The 24707-nt window shown below is 33.1% G+C and overlaps 1 protein-coding gene across 1 annotated transcript; it reads left to right on the top strand.

Moving 5' to 3' along the window:
- The first annotated feature begins 783 nt into the window (after positions 1-783).
- Positions 784-23316, top strand: LOC111045681 (4-aminobutyrate aminotransferase, mitochondrial). Its single transcript, XM_039436845.1, has 10 exons — positions 784-1128; positions 2248-2354; positions 3853-4020; positions 7087-7167; positions 11263-11464; positions 16157-16329; positions 17637-17774; positions 18391-18548; positions 19533-19801; positions 20980-23316. The coding sequence occupies exons 1-10, from the start codon at positions 1038-1040 to the stop codon at positions 21099-21101; spliced, it is 1509 nt and encodes a 502-aa protein (XP_039292779.1). The 5' UTR covers positions 784-1037; the 3' UTR covers positions 21102-23316.
- The last annotated feature ends 1391 nt before the right edge of the window (positions 23317-24707 follow it).

Below are 24707 nucleotides of genomic sequence, written 5' to 3'. Positions count from 1 at the left end.
TTGAACCAGCGAAGTGAGGTCTAAGATTCAAGTCGACGGTTTTGCATTTCTTTTCATGTTTTATGTTGCGCATTTACGGCGAAACGCGGTAATAGATTTTCATGAAATTTGACAGGTACCTATGTTCCTTCTTGAATTGCGCGTTGACGTATATACACGGTTTTTGTAAATTTCGCATTTCAAGGATAATATAAAAGGAAAAGGAGCCTCCTTCATACGCCAATATTAGAGTAATAATCAGACTATAGAATTATTCAGACTATAAATCAGCTGTCGAGTGGATTATAAAGTGCATGCAATTCAATATCTCAATGTAAAAAACAGCTGTTGTGTGGACTATTAATTGCATGCAGTGAGGCATGCAATTGATAAATTGAATTAGCATAGTATTTTCTCCCAACTTTTCTCTGCTTTCAACTCGGTAAGCTTTTGATAATAGTAGCATAGCTGTTTACATCAAATTATCAGCATTGTCGATACAACAACCCAAACAGCCATTAGTCGTTTATACACCGATATCTCGCCGACACGACGGGACAGGACAGAATTTATCTGATGGACAGTATTGAGGAGACTGTGGTTTATAACTGCGCGAGGTCTACTGTTCACAGAACTACTAGTAGTGGCGTGTATTTTCGCGGATACACTCCCTTATCACTCTGTATCCTCTGTGATGCACTCCCTTATCACTCTGTATCCTCAGTGATACACTCCCTCATCACTCTGTATCCTCTGGAGCTTCCTGCCTACAGCGAAATGGGAGTCAGTAGGGCAGCATAATGTTTATCACTCAGTGAAGAGGAGAGGAACTACTGCAGAAAAGATCTCCTCTTGGATTTCAAGGCCATGATTTTTGAATGAGAGTGTTGGCCTGACTGTTTCTGTAGTAAATTGATAACCCTTCCCCGCTCCTAGTGGTGTCATCAATTCAATAAATTACAATTTCGTGAACCCAGAGAGGGGGCAAGCCGTCAATTTGAAAGTTTGAATTAAGAGTTCATCCAAGTCTGTGATTGTGACAGGGTACCATACACAAAATGGCTCTAAGAAGGGTATCGGCCGATATTTTACAGCATAAGAAAATTGTGAGAGCTGTTGAAAAAGGGATACCAGCTGCTTCTGTGAGATGTAAGTAGTGTCATAAATTTTATCATAAATAATTTATAAATTTATATAAAATGTCCATGAAAATATCACTTATATTAGCTATCAGTATCACCAAAAAACTTAAACAGTATATCACTTGAAGCTCAATAAATTATAAAGTATGCATTTTAATACCCTATTACTATTATCACTAAAAACTAGATTAAATAAAAGATTAAGGTTATCACTGTTAAAAGCTTAGTAGCTCTCAAATGTTATGTTTCTCAAGATTTATATCTATACTTAAAAATATTAGCTCATCCTCTATCAATTAATTGCTTATCACTTTAACACTTGACCCATCAGCTTCTTATCAGTGACAATAGTTTTAAATTTGTGATAAAGCTTTGGAGCTCTGCACTTACTCTGATAATTTTTTATCGTGTGATTACACCAATAATATTTTATTTATATTTATGAATGACTTTTATCAATGTGCAGCACGGCTATTGTTGTAGTTATAACTCATAAAATGAAACAGTGAACTATGAAATCATTATGAACTTGTATTAGTATGAGTGTTAAAAACAATAACACTTTTTATTATTAAATTGGTCTACTTTCTTATTAAATGGATGTAACTGTGAAGTGTAATCACATTAATAAATCACTATAATAATAAAGTGAATTGGTAAAATATAATAATTAAGGTGCGTAAACTTTCAGTACCGTAACGTCAGGAATTTTGATGATTATTTCGTATAATTGCTTGATCCATTAATTAAATGAATATGAATTTTCATATATCTCCTCTATATGATAATACATACGGTACAATATATATCTTAGCGTCTAGTATATTAGCCTCTATCATATATACGCCTCTATAAGTTATCAAGACCATTATCAAATCGTATAATTGCTTTATCCATGAATTAAATTAATATTTATTACCATATATCTCCTCTATATGATAATTTATATCTTAGCCTCTATCATAAATATACGCATCTATATCAGCACCATTACCTATCAAATACAAATTTACAGACTCGGATTTACTCCAGTTCGAATTCATTCATACCGGAGATAAAAATAGATTATCCAGCTACGTTTCTAGGTCACTAACAAATTGAATAAAACGTGTTTTCCTGTCAACAGACCAGAAGTTGGCAACGTTGGCGGGCGAGCCAGCTGGGCCAAGTGTCAAAACAGAAATTCCAGGCCCAAAATCGAAAAGTCTTCTTGCCGAATTATCTGCTATACAGGTGAAAATGTTTTTAAATTACTGTAGGTGATTGATTATTGATATTATTTCTAAAAGTGATCATTGTTTATGACGCTCTCTTTTATAGTAGCCAAGTATTTGAGAAGTATCTACTCAAGCTTTTTTATAAAGAAAAAGCTTATCATTATCAAACAAACCATAATTACTATCACCGGATTAAATGCCTGCTCTTTCTGCTAATGACACTGAATCGGCGCTGATAAAAAAGCAATTAATTTTTGCAAATTGCGAAAGATTCCAAAAGAATCCAACTTCTTTTGCAATAAATGCATATTTGTGGATTAGAATTAACCGTTCTCTCAAGTTCAGTAATAATGAAATAATAATTTCTGTTGAATGAATCAATACTGTAACGATTATAGTAGACTACTTATATATTGAGACTCAATTCAAACTGTCAGCATTGTTTGAATGGGAAGCATTGATGCTATTCATAAGGAATGCTGACAGTTTAAAGTGAAACTCACTATTGATACATTTACTATTGATTATACAATACTACAATTAATATACAATATACTATATTAATCAATAGATACAATACTATTGATTAATATAGAGCCCCTTTCTCCAAAAGAGTTGAATTGAAATTCTAATTTAAACCATCAACTGATTCAATTGAAAACACATTATAAGGAATGCGTTCATACATTAATTAAACGGGTTTAATAGTGTTGAAACAACTTCAACGAAATCGACCCATAGGCATATTTACATATTATTAAGTTGGATTACCACTAATCAGTATCAATGTTAATGTCCGGTACAATGAGAATATTATTCCTATAAGTTCAAATGAAACTATTCATATAGCTCTACCGGGCTGAGTAGGAACAGTCCCATTACAACTAATGAGAATTATATTTTCACTATACAGGACACGTCACTGATACTTATATGTGGGATTCCAGCTTTAGATTATAGTTGACTATTAGCCTTTTATCAATAACTAACACTCTTAAGAGGCCCGGTTGCACAAAAGCCTGTTAAATTTCAACCATGATTAAATGCCACAAAAACCAATCAGAGAAGGCCTTTATGAGAAAACGCCTGATTAAATTTCAATCATGATTAAATGCTACGAGAACCAATCACAGAAGGCGTTATTGAAAAGAAGAAGGCTTCTCTGATTTGTTCTCGTGGCATTTAATCATGATTAAAATTTAACAGGCTTTTGCGTAAACAGAACTTAGTCTATTATCAACTAACAACTTAGTTGAAGCTATTATAGTTAGTAGTTATGTTTTCATGTACCGTAGTTATGTAGTTTTGTAGTAGTTTTTTAGTAGTTATGTAGTTGTTATCAACTATCAACTAACTCTTGGGGCCGTTTGCACGCAGTGACAGTTTAAACTAAATTTCATTTTAAACTGGATTAAATCCGTATCAAGTCTAGTTTGTTGACTGTGCAAACGGCCCTTAATCATAAACTAATAATCTGATTGTACAAATAAATTTAAAAAAAAATATTTTTCCAGCAAAGCGGCACGGTGCAACTGTTTGCTGACTACGACAAATCGATTGGCAACTATTTAATAGACGTTGATGGGAATGTGCTGCTTGATACGTATACACAGATATCATCTGTGCCTCTCGGCTACAACCATCCGGCCCTGCTAAACGTCTTCAAAAATGATCATAATCTTGTGAGTTTCTACAAAAAAATGTATATATCATCATGAAATAATATATTATACTCGTATCTCTCTATTCAAAAGCTAGTGTATACAAAAGGTCTAGTGCATGTAATTATACTACTTATCTTATTAATAAAACAATATAAAAACTTGTAGTACCCTTTATTATAATAATTATGTACTATATGTACTATATACTATAATATGTAAATATGTTCTATAAATATATTACTATTATAATAAAGGGTATTTATATTGTTTTTATTAATTTGTACAAAAGTAGCTCATATAAGTGAAGTGTTTTTACATATGTATTTTCCCATGGCTACTCAGTAACTTCACAATTGAATCAACTGGTAATCTTTGGTTTTATTTTAAAAAATATGACATGGTTTGGCATTAATATAATAGCAGCTCAATTATATACCTAATTACCATAGTACCTAAGTTATACCATAGAGAAACAATAGCTTAAGTTATCCCATGGTTATAGGGCGTTTATGTCGCAACTTTTACTGTTATCTCAAGCCGATAGTCCACATAGTTCTCTCCCGTGAAGCTGTGTAACGCTGGTAGTCTCTCATATTGTGCCGTTCATACACTCTCACCCTAACAAAACAGTAAAAATCTACAATAATCGATAGTAATCGACTTGAGATAACAGTAAAAGTTGTGACATTAACGCCCTATACCATGGGATATCTACTTACGCTATTGTTTCTCCATGGTTATACTAACTGAATTGTAATCTATACTATAATAAAGGAAAGAACTGGCTCAACGTAGGCTACACGTAGGGGATAGGAAAATTATGTTTGACGCATCATCACGTCTGAACTGCTGGTCTGATTAACTTGAAATTTTGCATATAGATTCTTAATCAACCGAGGATGGTTATAGACTTATTTTCAATTCTTCAAATTTTTTATTACGTCAAGTTTTAAAATTGACCCTTGCGAAGCACGGGATACCTGCTGGTATAATATAAAAATAGTGATATTACAAAGCTGCTTTTATCAATATTTTTGAAAATGATACGAACGCCATAAAACATGTCGTGTTTCAAAAAGAGAACAGATAGACATAGCCTACTATTATAATCTATGTGTTGTTTAACGTCAGATAAATTAGTTTTGTGTAATTTAATGTTGGCATTTTTTTCCTATTACAAGTATTATAGATTCTTTCAAAACAGTTTAATACATTCCAATCGATAATCCCTCGCAAGTATCCCACAGTACACTACACGACTACTTATTTTAGATAAGCTTCCACATGATAAATAACAACTATTTTAGTACAGTACTATTTGAAACAAGGAGAATTGTTTGAATTTTTTCAAGAGCTTATATTGTGACGCAATACATGAAACCGGCTAAGATTTTACCGTTATCTTTGTCTGATAACAATTTTTCGGATGAAGCCTTCTTGTTTTAATATGAAGTAGAGTGTTCAAATATAGGCAAGCGTTGTTGCTTTCTATGGAATAAGTCATGAGATCTCTAGCTGTTTAATGAACCGAATAAAATGATAAGAAAGAAACATACTATCTTCTACCTCTATAATTCAAACTATCAATAAAGTATCTATGTTTATCTATTAATCTAATTGATGTTGTACCGTTGAAAGATGGAAGTTAAATGAATAAATAAATATTGTCAGGAAGTGTCTGCATGTAATCTATAATAACTATTATCAAACAAAAATTCAAATTAAATGCTGCAAATCACCCCGAAGACCTCTGCTACTGCAAATATTGACAACAGGGTAAACAGCTTGATGGAAATTCGTTTAATAATAATTGTTAATTCATTAGCATTCGAATACATGAATATCTCAGTAATTTCCATCTGTTATCTACAATAGTACTCAAAAATCAAAACAAATTTATTTTCCATTTTCAAGGCAAAAATACTATTGAATAATAACATACTATTATGCAATATTGTATACAAAATAATACACTTAATACAATACAGGAAAAAACCTTTTACTTATCTAAAATCACAAAGATAATGACACACCTACATGAAAATTTGATGAAACATATAAAAGTTTGTTATGAATATATAAATTCAAGACTTATATAAAAATCTCTTAACTTGTCATTATTTTTCGTTATTATTTTCTATACCTACCTATTACTGTATTCTGTCTATATATTTTTTCTACAGCAGATAATGCCCACATGAACTTATTGCTTGATAATACACGTCCATGCCTATTCGATGGGATTTGGCGGGATTCGAACCCGCGACCAGATATCACTAGCAGACTGAAGGGTGCAACGCCTTAGTCGACTCGGCTGTCTGGCCGACAAATTGCCATAATATATTGCCATCAATAATTGATGTATTGGCATGATATTCAATTCAACAATACAAACATTCCATTCAAATATAAAGAAAAATAAAAATCTTAGTACCCTTTATGAATTATTTAATCACAACATGTTTCCGACATTGATGCCATTTTCAAGTGATGTCATCAATGTCCGAAACATGTTGTGATTAAATATTTCAAAAAGGGTACTAAGATTTGTATTTCTCTTTCTATTTCTATAAAAGTAGCCCTATACAGAAAATAGATTCCATTCAAATTATGCGTGGAACATGTGAACATGTGTAGGATGTTCTTAATGGATCAATTGTATTTACTAGAAAAAAAGCAATTGGCCTTATGTACATTGCATCTTTTGGCTTGATAATATTGATTGATTGATACAACAAGTACATCATCAAAATGATAGGGAGAGAAAAAATAAGGTAACCTTTGTGATATTCCTCTCCCGAATTTAGACAAGGCTACACATAGTCCGAAATAGGCTAAGTCTTGAAGGTGTTCATTTTACAAAATGTTCAGTCCTTAATTATTATGATAGAGAGAGAAAAAATAAGGTAAACTTGTACTATTCCTCTCTAAAATCTAGATAAGGTTACACATAGTCCAAAATAGGTCAAGTCTAGTAGTTGTTTATTTCACAAAATGTTCAGTCCTTAATTATTTTCACAAAGTAGATTTTGAAATTTAGATGTATTGAATATATTTTACAGAATATATTATTTTGTTTTACAGAGATCCCTGATAAACAGGCCTGCATTGGGAGTTTTCCCGGGTGAAGATTGGCCCCAGAAACTGAGAGATGTTCTACTGAAAGTAAGTTTAGTTAATCATAAAGTTGAAGAAAATTTAATTGTTCTCTATAATAGATCTTTACCATATCATGGAATATCAATGGAAAATTAAAATCACTGATAGAAAAATGAGCCTAGGAGGATAAAGATGAGCATTCAATGATAATTGAATTTTAATAGATTATACATCACATCTATCACAACATATGAATTAATTAGTGTGTGTGTGTGTGGTGTGTGTGTGTGTGTGTGTGTGTGTGTGGCGCGCGCGCGCGTCTGTGTACACGATATCTCATCTCCCAATAAACGGAATGACTTGAAATTTGGAACTTAAGGTTTTTTCCCTATGAGGATCCGACACGAACAATTTAGATCAAATGCAATTCAAGATGGCGGCTGAAATGGCGAAAATGTTGTCAAAACAGGTTTTTTTGCGATTTTCTCAAAAACGGCATCAACGATTTTGATCAAATTCGCACCTAAAATAGTCATTGATAAGCTCTATCAACTGCCATAAGTCTGTAAAAATCTGTAAAAATTTCAGGAACTCCGCCACATCTATGCAAAGTTTGATTTTAGATTCCCAATTATCAGGCTTCAGATACAATTTGAACAAGAAATTTTCAATTGGAAAAGATTGAGCTTGAAAATCTCTAGAATTAATGTTTAGTAACATTATCACCTAAAATTGAAAATAAGCTCGAAATTCGAGATAAAGTGATTATCCAATTGCAAACTGTTGGCAACTGTTGATTCTAATCATTCACTATGAAGAGATAGCATACTTCGTGTGTGCCCAGCGTTATTGTCCTGTCAACAGCTGGTTGAGATCTTTGAATAGTAGACTTGAGATGTGCGTAAACACTAGTGTCCGGTGATCTTTTTTCATAACGGCAAGGAAAGTTGTGTGAGTGCGCCACACCAGATTTTTTATTAGTTGATAATGGGTTCATGGCCGAAACATTTTTTTCTTGTAATTTGACTGCAATCTAACACTTTATTAATGGTGCCGTGCTACCAATTTTTCCTAAATCGGCTGGATAGCATTTCACACCTATTAACCTAAGGAAATTTATCGGCTCCAACGTTATAGATTCTTGATAAATTATGAATGGATCTATCGCCTATGAATGAGAAATCCAATTTTCAGAGCAAATGAACTTATAATCTTTAGATGAATTTTGGCAAAATACTACACAAATAACAATATCTTACAAGCCTAAACATCTAGTCACTACGAGCTAAGTACTTATCCAGTTTACAGTTGAAAAACAGTGGCTATTGGCTTGTATACACAAATAACAATATACAGACAAAATAGAACACTATAAACTGATTAAAACTCAAATTAAAACATTAATAAATTCACTTAAATAGAAAATTATTTAGAGAGCACAAAGTTACAACACACATCAGCCAGCCATGTTTCAGAGAGAAGAACGCACAGGAAAAACCTAGCTACCAGGAAGAGAGCAAAGCTTCTAGACACCTCAACATTACGGACACATCACCAAAAAATTATAAATTACAAGTTTAGAATTCACATTTTATATTGTTCTCAATAAAACTTTATTTTGAAACTGTTATTTTAAATTTTTATATTATATCATCTCGATTTAAATAAACCATTTATCTATTAATTCTGTTAACCCAGCCTCGGTGACACCATGGAACAATGCAACAATCATTTACGATAAAAAATTCTCAGTCAAAAAGTTTGTCCGTATATCGATGACTCTGATATTTACTATAAAGTTTCATAGATCTCGAATTGAAGATTCGATTCCAATCGAGAAAAATGTAATATTACAAATACCCCCCTCTTGACATAAAAAAATTTTACTGTTTGAAAATTGTTGAAATTAAATTTGAGAACAGTAACAATTTTTTCTATAAAAACATTACATGTCAACTATAATTGGAAATTATTATAAAAATTCATCAATAGCATTTGTTATATGTTTCCAAACAATATTTCAAAGTATAGAATATCAAAATTACTTTTGATTTAGCTTTATAATTTACAGGAAAATATCTCAACAGAAAGTTTAATATGTAAAGAATAGTTTTTTGAAATTGCAAATAAATTTAATAGATAGAAAAATTCAATTTTTATTGCATAAAAAAAAATTAGTATGTTGAATGAAAAATTTATTATTATTATTTTTTTTAAATGAATTGATGAATTGTTACATTTAATTTTCACATAAAATTTCAATAAATCAAAAAATGTTCATTTCTTTCACTATTGATGCGGTTGTTTTTATCGATGCACATTTTGGAAAACAGTCCGTTAAGGCACTCAGTATGATTTTCAGTTAAGTGTGACTCCAGTGTGATGACATCAGTGTTGGGCTGATCCGAATACTCGTAGTGTTGGGCTGATCTGGATGCACGTAGTGTTGGGCTGATACTTGTAGTCGACTGATGCATATCAAACTTGATACAGGTGACATCTTAGTTAGCATTGCCTCATGCTTGTAGTAGACGGCTGCATACCAAACTCGATACAGAGTCACGTAAATTTTGTATCATATAATTATACAATGTACATTACAGGCTTGAAATGACAATGTAATTCGTTTTTCGGAAAAGAGATAGACGCTGCATACAGGATTAATTTAGGTGAGGATTAATTTAGGTAAGGTTTGGTTTCTTGATATTTTCAGCTTTCAAGGTTTAGAGTTCTGCATACAGGAATAATTTAGGAGAGGATTTTTTGAATCAATTCTTTCATGATACTGTGACTGTTATTCTGAATTCAAAGTTGCAAACGTGAACATGGATGACAATTACCTCCAGGTAATGTAGTAGTGTTGAAGTTTGAGATACAAAGTCAGCAATAAGCGTTGGCATTGTTATTGGCGTATGCTTTGGTGTCGGCATTGGCAACGGCGTTGATATTGGCATTGGCATTAGCATTGGCGCAGGCATTGGCATTGGCACAGGCATCGGCGTAGATTTTGGCATTGGCATCAGCATTGGCGCAGGCATTGGCATTGGCGCAGGCATCGGCGTAGATTTTGGCATTGGCATCAGCATTGGCGCAGGCATCGGCATACATATTGGCGTTGGCATCAGCATTGGCGCATGCATTGATTTTGGCGTAGTTATTGGTGTTGATATTGGTGTTGACATTGGCGTAGTTATTAGTGTAGGCATCAGCGTAGATTTTGGCGTAGTTATTGGTGTAGGTATTGGTGTCAGCGTAGATATTGGTGTAGATATTGGCGTAGATGAGTCACACTAGTTCGAAAATCACCCAAATGTTCTTAACACTCTTCATGGCGTTCACTTGTTGCCGATTTCGAGATTCACATGATAATTATTTCAATGTTAATGTCTGTGCTGTACCTGTTATCTTAAAATGCTTATAAACTAAAAAGAAAAATTTGATTAGGCTATCAATACAATCTAATACACATGAAAATTATTTTTAAGTATATAATCAATATAAAATTGAAATTTGTTAACATCTTATTATACAGTCAGCAATACATAAATTGTGAAATATGGAGATATCAATTATAAATTTAAAAAAAAATAATTTCATTTCATTTATTCATAGACAATAGATACTACGCAGGTAAAAACAACAGGCATTCACCCAAAACTGCTTTAAACCTTAATTTGAAATACACAGTCAAGAGGTTATGTAAATGATAACTTGATTCACACACTATTTTAAGTCCAGAAAAATGTTTGCACTACAGTAATTTTGAATTTATCAGATCTTTATACTACCTTACATAAAATTTATGACATACACATTACACTTTCATTACACAGTTATAAGAGGAGACTAAGGTATAATATAATATAATATTGTGGTAATTATTCATATTGAATGAAAAAGACTAAGAAATTGTCAAAAACCACAGATTTATTGATACTTAGAAAGACCGGTTTCGGTTATTACACCATTGTCAATCTCTACCGAAATAACCGATCCGGTCTTTCTAAGTATCAATAAATCTGTGGTTTTTGCCAATTTCTTAATCTTTTCCATTCAATATGAGTAATTACCACAATATCAACTTCTCAACTACACAAAAAGTATAATATCACCATTATGAAACAGAAATTTATCCTTTTATATTGTATGTTTTGATGGCAGGTAGCACCGAAAGGCCTAGGTCACGTGACTACAATGATGTGCGGTTCCTGTTCGAACGAGAACGCCTACAAGAACATCTTCATCTGGTACCGGAATCAGCAGAGGGGAGGCAGCAAGGTCCCCTTCACCCCCGAGGAGTTGCAGTCCTGTATGATCAACAAAACCCCCGGATCACCCAAGCTGTCTATTCTTTCCTTCCATGGTTCGTGACTTAATTAATTAATTTTTTGGACAAACAGTTTTAAAATTTTGAAAAAGATATCAATTACAAAAACTTTAGAAAAATTTTAACCTTTAACTCATTTCAATTGATAATATAACATAACGTTTTTATTCAATGAAAACATTATTATTCAAGTTAACTTTCATTAATACATCACATATATATGGCTACACAATTCATTAATACTTTCAAATTTTGAAGTTTATTTATTATAACAAAAGAATTTATACATAAGAATAGATTTCAGCTGGGGAATACCCTTTCATCATGTGATTCACAGTCATCATCTTGTAAATAAGCAACTTGAAACAACCTTTGAATACTAACACATCAATGGTGACTTTGTGTTTTGTTTTCTTCAAGAACATAATTTTATTCATGGGTTCATTGTTTCAACAAAGCCATTTTGCTTAAAAAGTTAGTCATGTTCACTTGAGAATGCATTGCATACACCTTTTCAATTCTCAGTTGAAAGTTGAACTCATCAACTTGACTCAAAGCAACATTCATTTTGTTTACATTGTTCCTAACTCCACAGAAACCTGTCTCATGTAATCATTCACTTTGTTTATAGTTTTCTAACTTCAATGTATCACTTTCATGATAGTTGACTTTCAGTGAAGACAACTCCCTACCTACTTCTTTACTCAATTTTACTATCTCATTAGGGTTGACTTTTTCAACAACAGTAACTAGGCCTACATTGTCAGAAACTTGAATGAGTTGATCTTGTAACTTAACACTACTATTATCATGCTTCAATTTGTTTTCATCTTTATGATTATCACTCAATGTTTCATGTGCATCCTTCAATAGAAGGTTTATACTAACCTGCTCTAGTCTAATGCTAGTACATTCTTGCTTCATATCATCAAACCTAGCACTTTGATCTTGTTTCAAATTATCAATCTTAGCATTTAGCTCATCAAACCTAGCATTTTGCTTATCAAACCTAGCATTTTTATTTTTAAACATTTGGTCTAACTTAGCATTTTGCTTATCAAACAGTTGTGTTAAGACAGCTATTAACTCATCATCATTTCTAATATTTTTCATATTGTATGCCATTTTGCTAGTCTGCACAGATAATATATTCATTAGGACTTGATCTCTCTTGAACCGATTTCCCACTCAGCAGTATACCATTCATAACCTATCAAGATATCTATCCTACTAATAATTTTTCATAACCAGGGATTTCATGGTGTACCATTTGGGACATATTTATTTTGTAATTCGGTCCCACCACAGGGGTAACATTTGCCGTGCTACCAATTTTTCCTAAATCGGCTGGATAGCATTTCACACCTATTAACCTAAGGAAATTTATCGGCTCCAACATAATAGATTCTTGATAAATTATGAATGGATCTATCGCCTATGAATGAGAAATCCAATTTTCAGAGCAAATGAACTTATAATCTTCAGATGAATTTTGGCAAAATACTACACAAATAACAATATCTTACAAGCCTAAACATCTAGTCACTACGAGCTAAGTACTTATCCAGTTTACAGTTGAAAAACAGTGGCTATTGGCTTGTATACACAAATAACAATATACAGACAAAATAGAACACTATAAACTGATTAAAACTCAAATTAAAACATTAATAAATTCACTTAAATAGAAAATTATTTAGATAGCACAAAGTTACAACACACATCAGCCAGCCATGTTTCAGAGAGAAGAACGCACAGGAAATACCTAGCTACCAGGAAGAGAGCAAAGCTTCTAGACACCTCAACGTTACGGACACGTCACCAAAAAATTATAAATTACAAGTTTAGAATTCACATTTCATATTTGTTCTCAATAAAACTTTATTTTGAAACTGTTATTTTAAATTTTTATATATCATCTCGATTTAAATAAACCATTTATCTATTAATTCTGTTAACCCAGCCTCGGTGACACCATGGAACAATGCAACAATCATTTACGATAAAATAATTCTCAGTCAAAAAGTTTGTCCGTATATCGATGACTCTGATATTTACTATAAAGTTTCATAGATCTCGAATTGAAGATTCGATTCCAATCGAGAAAAATGTAATATTACAATGGACAGTTCAATTCTAGCTTAAATTAATAGGTTAAAGTTTGACACTAAAAGGGTATATGACTCCTTCTCAGTCTAGTTGAGCAATGCCCATGCACTGTTGCTTTCAATATCACTCATTAACACTATGCTACATTTACACGAGATCTGTAGGCTTCTTCCTTTTCAGTCTCCTGACTGTAGTTGACCGAGCAAAGTGAGGTCTAAGATTCAAGTCGACGGTTTGGCATTTCTCTTAATGTTTAAATGTTTATATGTTGCGCATTTACGGCGAAACTCGGTAATAGATTTTCATGAAATTTAACAGGTATGTTCCTTTTTAAATTGCGCGTCGACGTATATACAAGGTTTTTGGAAATTTTGCATTTCAAGGATAATATAAAAGGAAAAAGAAGCCTCCTTCATACGCCAGAATTAGAGTAAAAATCAGACTATAGAATTATTAATCATAAATCAGCTGACAAGTGATTACACAGATGTGTGGAGAAGCCAGTCTATTGCTGTATTTCCATAAGGTCTATAGTTTCAATCAGGTACTTGTGGATGAGAATACTGCGTGAGGCCTACTGTTCACAGAACTACTAGTAGAGTTGTCAATGTAGTGTAGAGCTTGGATGTTCTGATGATTATGTAGAGTCTCTTCATGGTTTCTGGCAGCCTTTGTGATCATCACATCGACTGCTTCCATCTGCAGGTCCCTGTGGAGATCCGAGTTTCTGACAAAGTATGGAGCATTGACAGCATTCCTCAATACCTTGTTCTGGAATTTCTGGATGGTGTTGATGTTACTTTTCCTTGCGCAGCCCCACAGCTGGATGCCATACAACCACACAGGCCGAAGAATCTGTCTATACAATAATAATGTATTATAGGTTGAAAGGATTGAATTTCTCATGAAATTCGGCTGAATGGCCGAAACATGTCGTAATTAAACAATATTAAAAAAGGGTATTTCGATTTTTATTTTTTATTTCTATTGAAGAGAAGCCATAATGAAAAAAGACATTTATACACATATCGTTATACAGTACTACATTACATCAAATTTATCACACACATTACACTTCCATTATACAGTTATAAGAGAAGGCTAAGGTATAATATCACCGTTATGAAACAGAATGTATCTTTTTATATTGTATGTTTTGATGGCAGGTAGCACCGAAAGGACTAGGTCACGTGACTACAATGATGTGCGGTTCCTGTTCGAACGAGAACGCCTACAAGAACATCTTCATCTGGTACCGGAATCAGCAGAGGGGGGGGCAGCAAGGTCCCCTTCACCCCTGAGGAGTTGCAGTCCTGTATGATCAACAAAACCCCCGGATCACCCAAGCTGTCTATTCTTTCCTTCCATGGTTCGTGACTTAATTAATTAATTTTTTGGACATTTATATTTTCAAAATATAATGATCTTTAGAGCGCCCGCGTCGCCAAACTCTCTAATCTCTAAGTTCTCCTTCCATGGTCGTTATTCATAAAAATAATATCGAGAAAGTATCTTTAAAGCTTTCAATGGTGGAGAATAAGGGCCGTTTGCAAAGTGCCAGTTTAAACTAAATTTCATTTTAAACTGGATTAAATCCATATCAAGTCTCGTTTGTTATAATGTGTTTCATTTTGAGTTTAAGCCACCAGCTGATTAAAATTCAGTTTAAGCTTTGACTGTGCAAACGGCCCCAAGTCCCATATAAACGGTTTAAACGGAGAAAGATCAGCTGTTGGTCCACCTTAAGCCCGAAATGAAACACATTGTAATAAATACGGCACTCAATATACTGATTAGTTCATAATTGAACGAGCGTTAGCGAGTTCTTACATTTGACTTACTGAAGACCAAAGTCGTTGCCCGTCTGTTTGCATGTTCTACAATAACTTTAGAGAGAATTAACAAATCAGCTTCAAATTTTGAACACGAATTCTTCAAACCTTTTTACAGGTCAAGCTCGTTGGACAACAAAATTGACTCACTCATTAGGATAAAAAATATTATTAAAAGTGCATAAGAAAAAAAAAATTGTTTTGATTTATAATTTAGTCAGCTGAAGAATTCGTTGCATGCAATTACTACAGTTTTCCATTCATTCATTAATAACATTAGCTGAGGTTATTTGGAAGCTATCACACAAACAGTCCTTCATGAGCTGACACATGATTTCAGCTGGTTAATATACAACATAATTTACAACTTTTGCATCAACAAACTGATACGGGTTGAGATATCGATGTGCGGCTTTCGCCATTTATTTTCTCTTGGAACTCTGTATCGAAATAATGTATCACTTGACCATCTTCTCATTTCATAAAATGAATTTGGATTCATAATGATGGTCAAAGATGTTGAAGCGACATTCAATTTCCACTTTGAGCCTTCTAGCTCAAAGACAAAACAAAATATCAAAGAATTACAAAACAAATAAAATACAATAAAATGTTACAAATATAAAAAACTATGGGCTTTGTGGTTGGGTGTGTCGGAGAAGAAAAAAAAAAGATTGAATAGTTTATAAAATATTAATCTATTACAACCTACAGTATTTATTAGTCATAATATTTATGTTATTCATTTACATTACTTAATTCATGTGTGAGTTATGCTTGTTTGTAGGTGCATTCCACGGCCGTACCCTGGGAGTGTTATCCACGACTCACTCTAAGGATATCCACAAAATTGACATCCCGGCCTTTGATTGGCCCATTGCTGACTTCCCGCGTTACAAGTATCCACTGCAAGAGAACGTCCGTGAAAATAAAGCTGAGGACGAACGCTGCATTGCCAAGGTTAATAATTCCATTACTTTTTAATATTGATTAAAAGTAGTTATTGAGAATTCAAATACATTGTAAGGATCTGATTGCATGGTACAATGTTGTAATGAATTATTAGAAACTATTGTAAAGTTGATATTATACATCTATTGATTGATAATAATATAATAATAATAACAATAATAATAATAATGATAATAATAATAAATTATTATTGATTGATTAGAAGTAGTAATTAAATTATTTCCTCATTTGTACTGCAGCCCTACTGAAGTTTTTTACTTTCCTTGCCCTATTACCATAGGTAAGGAAAGTATTGCTTTCCGAAAAAAATTAAGGCACCCCAATTTCTATATTTCTATACGTTTCAAGGTCCCCTGAGTCCAAAAAAGTTGTTTTTGGGTATTGGTCTGTATGTGTGTGTGTGTGTGTGTGTGTGTGTGTATGAGTGTATGTGCGTCTGTGTACACGATATCTCATCTCCCAATTAACGGAATGACTTGAAATTTGGAACTTAAGGTCCTTTCACTATAAGGATCCAACACGAACCATTTCGATCAAATGCAATTCAAGATGGCGGCTAAAATGGCGAAAATGTTGTCAAGAACAGGGTTTTTCGCATTTTTCTCGAAAACGGCTCCAACGATTTGATGAAACTCATACCTAGAAAAGTCATTGATCAGCTCTATCAACTGCTACAAGTCCCATATCTGTAAAAATTTCAGGATCTCTGCACCATCTATGCAAAGTTTGATTTTAGATTTTCAATTATCAGGCTTCAGATACAATTTAAACAAAAAATTTCAGTTGGAAAAGATTGAGCATGAAAATCTGTACAATTAATGTTCAGTAACATTTTCACCTAAAATTGAAAATAAGCTCGAAATTAGAGAAAATAAGATTATTTAATTGCAAACTGTTGGCAACTGTTGATTCTATTAAATCATTCACTATGAAGAGATAGCAGACTTTGTGTGTCTCCAGCGTTATTTGTCCTGTCACCAGCTGGCTCAGATCTTAGAAAAGTGGACTTGAAATGCGCGGGAACAGTAGCGTCAGTTGATCAATTTTCATAACGGCAAGGAAAGTTGTGTGAGTGCACCACACCAGATTTTTCTTTTTGTTGAAAGATGTTCATATAATACATGTTTGTGTGTGTAATGAGATGAGATGATCAACCATGCAAATTTGGGAGAGAAACAGTTAAAACACATCAAGTAATAACTTTTTAAACCAATATTATCGCATGAAGGTGAAATTATGGTTATTATTTTATCTTATAATTTCTGTATGTTTATTGATGTTTTATTATTTTGCAGGTTGAAGAGTTGATTGTTGAGTACGGCAAGAAAGGTATACCAGTGGCAGGTATAGTGGCTGAGCCTATTCAGGCTGAAGGAGGGGATCATAGTGGATCCAACGAGTTCTTCCAACAACTTCAAAAAACTGCGAAAAAGGTCAGATCTATTGCAAATCATAACTAACGTATTCGAATTAGGTACTAAAAAAAAGAAAAATACAAAAACCCTCTACTAAAAATATAGTAAAACAACATTAAGGTGCTTACAAACTTACGCGCCACGATCACGCGCATTTCACTTTTCATCAGATGGCACTATAAATAAATAAAATAAATAAATTTTTATTGTCATTAAGCAACATTGGCAATAGACAAAGTCAAAACTATACTAACATTATACAAATCAGAAGGTTATAAGTTAATGTAATTGAAAGTATATACAATATACATAATATAAACACATAAACATAACTACATCTAAAGTAAGCCCAGAAGAATTCAAATATTCATCACTATACATCACTATTCTTATTATATCTGTATCTTACTGTTCCTATACAAATACTAGTACAGTATCAAATACAATTACATAAATCTTTTACTAAAATTTAGTAAAACATTACAAAGTTCGTTCACTATTTGGATCAATACCTGGATAGAAACGTGCTTTTAACAGACCCTTGCGGAGCACGGGTAACACCTGCTCGTACGAAATAAAGGGTTTTGCTTTCGCAATTTTGTTTGTTTTTTATATATTTTTTGTCATTTTACAGCACGGTGCAGCTCTGTTAATAGACGAAGTACAGACGGGTGGTGGGCCTACAGGCAAGATGTGGTGTCATGAGCACTTCAACCTCGACACACCACCCGATGTGGTCACTTTCAGCAAAAAGATGCAGCTGGGAGGATACTATTTGAAGCCAGAATTTGTGTAAGTCGTCTGTCCTTTTACGTCTGTGGTTGCTACAGTTTATCATCAATAGACAATCACATGCATGATCATTTATATTATCTGTCATTAGCCTGTAAGTATGTGGTTGTAACAATTTTTCTTCAATATGGGGGTCTATTTCATGAAATACATATAATTCAGGTCCTGTATTACAGGACTTTTAAAATATGAAGTACAATCCAGGTCCTGTAGCTTTGAGAGCCACTAGACTACAATACTATCCGTTCAAAAACATCGAACATTTTTGAAAATGTATCTTTCCATAAGCAACACATGCTCTTTTGTATCTTCTCAAAAGCAACGTAATGTATCTTCCCATTAGCAACATAATATGCTCTTCTGTATCTTCTCAAAAGCAACGTGTTGTATCCGAAAAGATACACAAGGAGCTTTAATGTATCTTTCCATAAGCAACACAATGCACTTCTGTATCTTCTCAAAAGCAACATGTTGTATCCGAAAAGATACACAATGAGCTTTTTGGAGCTACGTTCTTTCAGCACAACACAGCCTATCAGCTGACATCTTTCAACATTCTCTTTACATTGTTAGTGATACGTTGTAACTCTTTCATTCATGAAGAATCTCTGTGTGAACTGAGGGAGCTCTCTGTATGGAGCTTCCTCCATCTAGGGATCTAGGTACTCTGGAGCGTATGTTTTTGGAAAAGTAGGAATATCACCCCGCCAACCATATCTGGCCTATATGCCGTTTCAAAGTCACAGAGGCAAACCTACGGGATGTGTACTGTACCTCCAATACAGACCCTGTAAATTTAATGAAATAGGACTCAGGGCCTCATTAAACAGTCTTTGAAGACTTTCATTAAAAAAACCGTTGCATTAACTACTATTTTGAGTTTTTAATGTGACATTTTTAACCGTTTATTAAAGCGTTGTCTCACATTATATTTTGATTTTGACAAATAAACAAATTCAAATTAACTCAAATGTTTTGGCACAGAGCAAACCTGCCCTACCGAGTGTTCAACACATGGATGGGCGACCCCGGAAAAATCCTGATCCTAGAGGCGATTGTCAACGTGATCGAGAAGGAAAATCTGCTGAAAAACGTGGAGGCCACCGGAAAAGTGTTGTACGACGGCATTTTGCAGCTGGAAAAAGAGTTTCCCGAAGTGATCAACTCCACTAGAGGTCGTGGAACATTCCTGGCTTTCGACGCGGCCAGCACTAAGGCTCAAGGACAGATATTGACCGGATTGAAGAACAAAGGTCCGTATATAATTGACCGAGCGAAGTGAGGTCTAAGATTCAAGTCAACGGTTTGGCATTTCCCTTAATGTTTATAAGTTTGAATGTTTATATGTTGCGCATATAACGCAAAACGCTATTGCGCATTTACGGCGAAACGCGGTAATAGATTTTCATGAAATTTGACAGGTATGTTCTTTTTTTAATTGCGCGTCGACGTATATACAAGGTTTTTGGAAATTTTGCATTTCAAGGATAATATTAAAGGAAAAAGGAGCCTCCTTCATACGCCAGTATTGTAGTAAAAATCAGACTATTGAATTATTCATCATAAATCAGCTGACAAGTGATTACACAGATGTGTGGAGAAGCCAGTCTATTGCTGTATTTCCATTAAGGTCTATAGTTTCAATCAGGTACTTGTGGATGAAAATATTGGGTCAGGTCTACTGTTCACAAAACTGCTAGTGTAATAGATAAATAAATAATTAAACATTGTATAAAAAACACTTTTGATATGGAAACACTTTCTTTTTAGCAGTGATGACGTTGATCATCTTCAGACTTTAGAAACTCTTGCTTCAAGATTATTTTGAATATCATTGAATAACTTTGAAGCAAGAGTTTTTTAAGCCTGAAAATGTCCAGAAACTCTTGCTTCTTGGTTATTTTGAATTCCATTGAATAACCTTGAAGCAAGAGGTTTTCAAGTCTGAAGTTGGCCAACAACAGGTTAAAATGTCGTCACTGTTAAAAAGTACGTGTTTTCACTTTAAAAGTGTTTTTTATACAAAGTTTAAATTATAGTGTAAAAGAATGGATTTTCCACACAATCCTTTGAAAGTGTCATTGCGTTCAATTAGTTTTATTGGGAAAAGTGAAAAATACATTATAGGCCTAATAAATTTGAATTGAATTTGTTCAAGGTCAGATTCATTATTTCTGGGAGAAAATAAAAATATGTAATAGAGAAAATTGTTGATAAGGATTCAGATTATTATTGATTAGAATATGTTATTTGCTCATGATAAAATTATTGCTATATCAGTGTTCTTGAATGTAAGATGCATGAATGCAATCAATATTGTATTATTTTAATAATAGTTTTTGAAGCTTCAATTAATTATCATTTTGAGAACAACAATTTTGAGAATATTTTCTGTTCAATTTTGTTGATTTGTAATTTTTAAATTTTCTAGGTGTGCAAGCCGGAGGCTGTGGAGTGCAAGCCATACGTCTGCGACCAGCTCTCACGTTCCAACCACTTCATGCCAACATTTTCCTAGATAAACTTCGCAGTGTCCTGAAGGACATCAAATAAATCCTTTAATTCCTTGTGGAACCCTTAGGGACCCATAGCTTCCTATGGAATCCATATTGACCGATAAATATATGTTGGAATCCTTGATGATCCATGAATAATCGATTTTGGATTCCTTGGTGATCCATGAATTGATTTTGGAATCCTTAAGATCCTATAAATCGGGTTTTGAATCCTAGAGGACCCATGAATTGATTGTGATATCCTTGAGAAACCATAAATTGATTGTGGAACCCTCAAGGACACATACATCGATTTTGGAATACTTGAGGACTCTGGAATTGATTTTTGAATCCTCAAGGACCCATAAATTGATTGTGGAATCTTTGAGCACCCATAAATTCCTCAAGGAATCCTTACAGTCTGATAAATTTTATTTGGGAATCCTTGATGATCTATGATTTGATTTTGGAATCCTCGAGGACTCATAAATTGATTATGGAATTCTCAAGATCCTATAAATCGATTTAGGATTCCTTGAGAACCCATTAATTGATCTTGGAATTCTTAAAAGAGTCAAAAGAACCCTCTACACGAACCTATCTGGTATTCCCCCACACGCCGAGATTTTTAAATTATATCACAGACGATATAATGTAATATTTAGATGAGAAAATGTTATAATTTATTATCCATAATTATGTCGGTCTATTACCCAGTTTATTCTTGGTTCCGAACTTACCTAAAACGTGATTTTTATTAATTTATCTGTCATCGTCATTATCATAATCAAAATCATCATATCTTTAATATTACTCTCGCACAAGTCTAGGACTCATGTAGGCATCATTCTAAAAATCATCAGTTTAGTGAGAGATCTGATTTAATTGAAATACTATGGTTTCACTACATATTGAACATTTTTAAATTGAATGATAAGTTAGATGCTTCTGAAAATATTTATACATTCCATGCTATTATTAACTCCACAAAGATTTAATATTGAAATCTTCTAAAGCATTGACTCCTATAAAGGCTAAACAAGAAATGATAAGTTACTGTATTTATTATGTAATAAGCTATGCTAGAACTTTTAACTATGCATAGAATTTTGTGGCATCAACATAAATTAGTTTTATCCCATTTGTATTATCTACACTACTTATTTCCTTTATCAAATGAAACCATACTACTTATTTTATTGTATCGAAAACAAAGTTTCACAATTCAAATTCAGTAGACGATGAAGTGAATTTGCACCTATAGTGCGATTTAGTAGTATTTGATAAATTTTATTCTGAGATTGTAAATTAATTTTGATGTTTCAATGTAAATGCAATTTTATGAAACTATTTAATTATGCAATAAATAATGCACAATCTTAGACCTAAGCTTCTACGTCTTCCATGAGAAAAATCAAACATTTCAAATGAAATTATATCAATATTATAGTGATATAAGCTATATTATATTGACAGATATTTTGAGATTCTTGTATTGTAAGAATAAATATCTTTTGAGTAAAATAGTGTGTAAGATGTAGCCTATACCATTTATCTAAGCAATTGCTATGCAATCAATGTAAGTTCAAAAATAATATGAATGAATCAAAATTTGATAAGTATAGGTCTATGTTATCCAATGTGATTTCTATATTCAATCCAGGCTAATTATTTATAGAAAATGTTGTTGACATTTACATGAGTTGAAACATAAGTATCCCAAGATTATTAATTTAATAAGGTGAAAATTTCAAATTAAGATTATGAGAAAATTGGGCCTAAACTATTTTTCCACACATGTGGGATTATTTGAGCTTGTTTGATTACAGTAGTAATTATGAATTATTATAAAAATCTACAATCAAATCTTTATGATAATTTATCTCTACTAACTTCAGGGTACCCCTACATAATAGATCTATCACAGTAATAGTTGGATAGAAGAAATTTTATCACAATTGCTTTTACCTAGATCTAGATCTAGGCCTAGAGTTGAGTTATATTCGAGAATATTGCATAGATTTTAAGATACCAATTTATTTCATTATTAGTGTAATAAAAAATACAGTATCAATATTAATAATATATTAGAAAATAGATCAAAAGTGCATTAGGCTATGCTACTCAAATAATTATGTCTTCCATTGAATAGCCTTGATGAGATAATAACTGCTTATAATGTAAATAATTATTATTGTGAGACATCCAAATGTATTTTTGTTTTAGAATAATATTGATGTTTTTTGTTGAAATGAATATATATTTGAGTATTACATGAGAGTTTAATTACAGTACATTCTAATCCTTTTCAATTATTTTTTGAATGTTTTCATCCAAATTGACAGCTACATATTGAAACAACTACTTTAAAGAGTCAGCATTGATTGGATGAGAGGCATTGAGGTTTAATGTTATTCAGAAGAAAAGCTTATAGTTTGAAGTGAATATCGCTCTAGAGCACTATTAATAGATTTAGGGCAGGTTGCACAAAAACCTGTTAAGTTTCAACCATGATTTAAATGTCACAAGAACCAATCAGAGAAGGGGTTTTTTAGAAAAGAGGCGTCAAATCAAGTTTATCTGATCAGCTTCTCTGATTAGTTCTCGTGACATGCCACAAGAACCAATGAAAGAAGCTATCAGAGAAGGGTTTTTTTAGAAAAGAGGCTTCAAATCAAGTTTATCTGATTAGTTCTCGTGACATGCCACAAGAACCAATGAAAGAAGCTATCAGAAAAACCTTCTCTGATTGGTACTTGTGGAATCAAATCATGATTAAAATTTAACATGCTTTTGTGCAACTGAGCATAATTCAGTGAAAATTATTGTCAAGTTCAATACCGTACATGGATCAATTCCCTAAACCAAAGTGGAAATAAAATTGGATTACAATATTATTGTATTATTGACCGAGCGAAGTGAGGTCTTAAGGTGCGTACAGACTTCCGCTCTGTTTCGCAACCGAACGTCACTCCAGCAGAGCGATTGATGATCGACCGGGGAGCAACAATGGTTCGACCGGGGAACGCGAGAAGATCTAACATCTTCCGTAACGTTCATGATGGGTGCGTGGGCGGTACGACTGTGGTTCGATGACGAGGGAGGAGCGTGCTCGGTGCTGGTTGGAAGCGCGAATATGTGTACGCAGCTTAAGATTCAAGTCGACGGTTCGGCATTTGTTTAAATGTTAAAATGTTTGAATGTTTATATGTTGCGCATTTACGGCGAAACGCGGTAATAGATTTTCATGAAATTTGACAGGTATGTTCCTTTTTTAATTGCGCGTCGACGTATATACAAGGTTTTTGGAAATTTCGCATATCAAGGATAATATGAAAGGAAAAAAGAGCCTCCTTTATACGCCAATATTAGAGTAAAAATCAGACTATAGAATATTATTCATCATAAATCAGCTGACAAGTGATTACACAGATGATTGTGTGGAGAAGCCAGTCTATTGCTGTATTTCCATAAGGTCTATAGTTTCAATCAGGTACTTGTGGATGAGAATACTGCGTGAGGTCTACTGTTCACAGAACTACTAGTTCAGTGAAAATTATTGTCAAGTTCAATACCGTACATGCGTACATGGATCACTTCCCTAAACCAAAAATAAAATTGGATTACAATATTATTGTATTATAATATGTGGAAGAGAGAACCT

The sequence above is a fragment of the Nilaparvata lugens genome, chromosome 10, assembly GCF_014356525.2.
Source record: "Nilaparvata lugens isolate BPH chromosome 10, ASM1435652v1, whole genome shotgun sequence".
Lineage (NCBI taxonomy): Eukaryota > Metazoa > Arthropoda > Insecta > Hemiptera > Delphacidae > Nilaparvata > Nilaparvata lugens.
The sequence above is the reverse complement of the archived record's forward strand: the minus strand, read 5'-3'. Positions and strand labels throughout refer to the sequence as shown.